General features: G+C 43.8%; 1 protein-coding gene across 3 annotated transcripts in view; it reads right to left on the bottom strand.

The window, feature by feature from the left end:
- Positions 1-660: 660 nt before the first annotated feature.
- Positions 661-6,000, bottom strand: part of CAV1 (caveolin 1) — a 31,705-nt gene continuing 26,365 nt past the window's right edge. For all 3 annotated transcript variants that reach the window (XM_083463807.1, XM_083463808.1, XM_083463809.1), the window contains exon 3: positions 661-4,876. In XM_083463807.1, coding sequence (XP_083319933.1) covers positions 4,535-4,876 — 342 coding nt within the window. In that variant the 3' untranslated portion in view covers positions 661-4,534. The remainder of the gene's footprint in view (positions 4,877-6,000) is intronic.

Raw genomic sequence — 6,000 nt, 5'->3', positions numbered from 1 at the left:
TCATTTTCAATGAAGTTTACTCCCTATAGTTGGTGCGTTCAAGAATAAAGTTCTAGACACAGCAGCGTTAAGCTAGCTTAGTCAAAGAATCTGCTGGATGTTTGTCACATCATTCAGGTGTCTGCTCAAAGCGATGTCTTTTAACTTTGCATTCACCACCATGAAAGATAAAGGACAAATATTTGAGCAGCAAACAAAATGTTTGAGCGATTGACGGATTGCCAAGAGAGAATTAGGGTGGGGAACAGGGCGAACTCACGCAGCTGCTCTTATGTACCCAATAAAACAGTCTGGCAGTAACAGAGTAGACTCCCAAAAATGTTGGTGTTTTGCAAATGGTGAAGAGGTGCTTCTAAAGCTTCTGAAATAGTCAGTGATACAGAGCTCCTCGCTGCCATTTGCCTTGAATGAATGTAGAATAAGCTCCCCTAAGAGAAATGGGACAGGATGATATTGTGTCACTCGCAGGAGGAATTGTATGGGGAGGGCAAAACATGGCTGTGGAGGTTTTAAACCACTAGCTGTCAATGCTAGGGCAAAGCTTGGTAGCGCCACTGTATGGAGTTTTCAATGGATTGGCTTTCCCTTCCCACAGTAGGCTTTATGTTAAACTTTTGTTTGCAAGCAGATATTTTGAGGAAATAAGTATTCAGGCAAAAGTTTCTATTAAAACGGCTTTTATTGTGCAGATTGTAGCCTTGGCTGTAGAACATGCAGAATTAAAAAAAAATGTGTCAGTTATTATACTTTGCAAGCATACAATAGCTATGTAAATATCTTGGATCAGCAATGTATTTGCATTTGGGAACTTTTTCTGGGTACAGAGTTTATGCAATCAATTTCAAAGTGATTTTCCTTAGGTAAAGACAAAATAAGATCTTGTTTTCATTATCACCAAAGGTGTGTCTCAATACTGCAAAAATATATATCTAATAGTACACTCTCGCTTATGTACATAGTAAAAATGTAAAACTATAGCCAGACCAGTGTTTGTTTTAAATGCAAGAAGAGAGAAATAGCTACTAGGCTTGCAATTTATGTGCCAAAAATAAGGGATCCCTCAAAACTTCTTCCTAATTTTTATAGACCTGTTAAAACAACTCTGCATAAGTTATTTAGTATTACAGGAAATTCGTTGGCATTTTCTCATCAGCTTCGGCAGTGACTTGCATCCTGAGTAAAAGTTGACTATATTTTCTCTGTGGCAAACAAGCGCAGCCTGGGCTTTCATGAACAAAATGCATATAAATATGTAGAAGCTTTAGCATCTTTGCAACCAGATGCAAGTTGGCTTGGGCATCACAGGACAGTCCTCTACATGTAGTAGTTGCACTGAGTTCACCCCACTGAGTTCAGTGGGGTTACTCCTGAGTAAACAGGTACAGGATTGGAGCCCTAGTATCCAACCACCAACAGTACAATCCTGACCATGTCTACTCAGAAGTTAAGTCCTATCGAATTCAATGGGGCTTCCTTCCATGAAAACAAGAGTTGAGATTACAGCCTGTCTTTTCCAGGTGATGAACAAAATATGGTTACCCCATGAAATGGCACTGCACCTGTTGGAGGAACAGCACCTTTCCTAGTGCACTACTCACTGATTTTACGTTAAAAAGACAAAGTGAATTCCACTATTTAAATAACAGAGGGAACGTGCTCGAGGTTGTGTAAAAATGAAAACGAAATGTAAGGCTTTTAAAAAAGCTATTAAAATAGTGTTTCCTGTCAGAAAACTTGAACATCCCCTTACTGCAATAAACTCGCTTGTCTGAGATAGAGCTGCATTTCCCCAGCAACAGAATATTCCTGGTTGAGTGCTGGGGAAATGTGATTTCCTTCAAGCAGGAATCCTTGCCTTTTGGAAAGATGCACAGATCCGTCCATTGTGTGATAAAATGGACACCACAAAGGCCACATTGGCTGAGTCACGATCGTTGACATGGTGCCTTCATGACATAGGAGCCAACTCCTAGGAGCTGTGGGATCTTCAGCCCCTCCCCCCAAAGTTGATGGGAAGTGCCATTCAAATAATGTGTGTGCACCATCTCACGTGATTGATTATGCAGGTTGGGGCTTACCTGTGCCCCCCAATATTTTATTCAAGTTGGCCCCCCTGCTTCATGGTGTTGCTGGGCTTCAACTCCCAGCACCCCTGGCCATTGGCCATACTGGCCGAGGCTGATGGGAGATGGAATCCGACAACATCTGGAGGGCACTGGGTTGACTATCTGTGCACTAGAGTCCAGTCTTCATGGCGCCTGGAAGAGCAGTGAAATCAGCTGCATAGCCTGGGCTGCCCTGACTTCGGCTGCCATGGCAAAGTGCATGTAGACACCCTGTGAAAATGATGAGGAAACCACTTTCAGAAAAGAAAACTGAGAGTGGTCTCCAGTAAGCCCTAGCGATGAAAGCTGCCTGTATATTGCAAGCTGGGCAGCGCTGGATGACTACAGGTGCAGTTTTGCACAGGAGCAAAGCAACCTGATCTAAATGACACACTGGGCTGGGGGATAAACGAAGGCAGGGACTGGTGTCTGCAGCAAAAGTTGGCCTTAGCAGGGCTGGCCAGGAGGTGAGATTCAGACTCCACTTTCAGCAGTGGAATGTCTTGGTCCCAACGAACTTAACGGGGCCCACTTCTAAGTAACATGTTTAGGATTGTACTGTTTTTTTAAAAATGTTGAAGCATTCATATTGCATCGAGAACTATGCAAGGTATTATCACTAATAATGCTTGGCTGCCATCTGGAAGCTGCTACAGACTTTATGCAAGGTTGCAAACAAGCCGTTCACTGGGAATGACCCCCAGCAAAAAGAAGCTCAGGCTTTAGAATTCCTCAGTTTGGATACTTAAGGAAGTTTATCCCAGTTAACTCCACCTCACAGCTATTTTTTTTAAAAAAGCAGCAGCAACAAACAGATTTCTTGCAAGGCTGAATAAGATACCTTCTCACCACAGTTAACATTCACGGGCGAGGGCAAAATCTCCAAGCTGGTCATAGCACAACATCATGTTGCAGAGGCTTTATTTCTGTCCCTGCCCCCCCCCCTCCGGTCACTGACAATTTCACACAAATTACCTCCATGAAGACTTCCTGATTGATGTGTACAGCTCAGCTTAGTGGGGGTGGGAAGGGGGGGCGGGATCACAATGTAGTACATAATGCTAAAGCCACTCTTGCGGTGGATTAGTGTGAAGTAAGCAAAGCGTGAATGGACCAGCAACATGCTGACCTTGGCTGAAGAGGGGATTTTAAAGAGAGCCCCTTGTACAAACAAACCAAACCAAAACACCCTTCCAAACCCAGTTCGTAGTTGTCATGACTGCAGGAGCTGGACACACCTCGTCCCTCTGCTGTACTGTTGCCGTATCCTCTTGGAACCTTTTCTTGCAGGTGTGGCTGAAAGGAGTACTTTGGCATGCAGTTAATAGTAGCTTGGGCGATAAATTATCCTTCGGTACAGGCAGCGCTGCAGAAGATTTGCTGGTTTTACATGGGGAACCCCGTTCCAGAAAACAAATCCACAATGCATTTCTGGCTTGGATTCTGACCTTGGCTATTGACATCGGCTGGAACCACACCTTGATGATGAAGCATGTGTGGTGCATTCTTGCGAAGCTGCACATTCGATCCCGGGCAGATCTAGTGTGTCACATGCAAGATCCACCCATATGGAATTCATGCCATTGGGTTAGACGAACGGTTCCATATTCAAAGGCACTAAGGTGGCTCCTTGTGTACTCCTTTTAGTGACATGCGATAAAAATCTGCAATGAATCTGTCAGGAGGAACCACAAAAACAAATCAAAGGCGAAGCAACAGCTGTAGCATCTTGTGGGCAGGGACAGCTGCCTGGGTTGAAGGCTCTATCCTGAAGGCATCTGTTTTCTCTCTCTGTCTCTCTCTCTTCACCATATATATATATATATATTAGTTATTTACTTAGATCTATCTGTGTGTAGCAGTTAGATGTGGCCCACTACAGTAAAGCGCTACAGTCGACAGACAATACATCTGAAAAAAAGAACATTCTTTTAAAATCTGCCAGTTTGTCACGTCCATTATGCTGCAATAGCTTTTAGATCCTTTTTATTTTTTTTGTTGCTCACAGTAAAATCAAGGGCAGCGTTATAGCGCTGGAAAGCAATGTTTCGGTTCTTTATTTTATAGCGCTGTGAACTGAACTTGCAACAAATGAACGGAAAGGGTAAGCAGAACATGAGTCAGTTCGTCAAAGGGTCAGCAAAACAATAGGTAGCTAGGAATGGGAGAGCAGCAATTTTTATATTTGGCCTTTAAAAAAAAAAATGCAGATCCCTCCTGAAAAAAGAAGGGAAGATATAATTCCAGGAGAGATTAAGTAGGGGGGAGATTTGGGCAAGTGATTCTTTGCTGCACTCAGGTTGGTTGCTTCATTAGATGACGTGTGCCAGTTGCTTTGTTCATCGTTGATGTAGCCTTGGGACTGGCACAAAAAAAAAATATGGAGGGGAGGGGAGAAGACCCTCCCTTCAGGCTCCTCGAAACGTCAGTTATGCTTCTTTCCGTACTGTTGCTCTGATAGAGCTGAACACTTTGCCAATAGCCTCGTAGAGCGGGTCGCAGAAGGTGTGGATGCAGATAGAATAGACTCGGCCGATGCACTGGATCTCAATCAAGTAGCTCCTGATGCAGGGGACCACTGCCCAGATGTGGAGGAAGGACAGAATGGCAAAGTAGATGCCCCAGATGAGAGCCAGGGGGATGCCAAAGAGGGCAGACAGTAAGCGATAAAACCAGTATTTTGTCACAGTGAAGGTGGTGAAGCTTGCCTTCCAGACCCCATCGAAACTATGGGTTCCCTCAGGTTCGGCAATCACGTCTTCGAAGTCAATCTGCAGATGAAAGGTGACATAAGTTCAGAAGGGAAGTCGAAAATCAACAACCAAGCCTGCACCTATTCAAGCCATCAAATCTGACAAATAAAGGTAACAGCTATGCAACTTGATATCCAGAGTAACCTATATCAACACAGCACTCGTGTTTTAAAAGAGGCACAGGAGATGGAGTTGAGGTGCTGGCACTAGGGAAAAGATTCGCCATGGCAGCCTTTACGATGGCTTACCATCTTGTCTTGCCTATATGCAAGCAGAGGTGGGTGGCTGGGTGGGATGCAGAAAGTTAGTTTGCTTTTTCAGCTGCTGCGCTTTGAGTCACAAATCAGCCATAATCTGAGCAATTTCTGACGTTTGTACCAAACACTAGCGCTGCCCCCCATCAAGCTCAGACTTTCTTCCTCCATCTGCTTTCTTACTTGCATCCAGTCCAGAGGGTGCCTCTGATTGCCTGCTTCCTCTGCCTTAATTTGTTTTGCCCCAAGCAAGCATGGGGATGGGGACAAAGTTATAATTAGTTTGGTCCACCTGTTATTGGCTCTGCCTCCATCTACAGTTGGCCATCCTGCTTTCCATGATACGATACAATAATCTTTATTGTCGTTGTCCCATACAGAACAACGAAATTGAAAAAAATCTACATCAGACATTCAAAACCAACAAGCCTGCTATTCCAGCTATCCCAGCCTGGTTAACCCCCTAAAAACTCTGATACCCCATAATTAAATACAATATACTCCCACAGAGACTACCACCAATCCACCAATGGATATCAACCACCACTGCATCTTGGCTAGGCTTTCTATTTTGGCTTAAAGTGAGCATTTGTTGCTGTTTTATGACCAGCATTTTTATGGCATCGCAGGGGTAAGGAATCTTTTCTTTCAGGGGGCACATGCCAGTGAAGGGTGGAGCCAGAAGCAAAAGGTAGTCATAGCAATGGATGTGACCACTTCGTGTCAAAACCAGAGGGGCCTATGCACTAATAATAATAATAATAATAATAATAATAATAATAATAATAATAATAATTTATACCCCGCCCATCTGGCTGGGCTTCTCCAGCCACTCTGGGCAGCTTCCAACAAAATATTAAAATACAGTAATGCATCAAACATTAAAAG

The sequence above is a fragment of the Podarcis liolepis genome, assembly GCF_965112155.1.
Source record: "Podarcis liolepis genome assembly, chromosome: 10".
Lineage (NCBI taxonomy): Eukaryota > Metazoa > Chordata > Lepidosauria > Squamata > Lacertidae > Podarcis > Podarcis liolepis.
The sequence above is the reverse complement of the archived record's forward strand: the minus strand, read 5'-3'. Positions and strand labels throughout refer to the sequence as shown.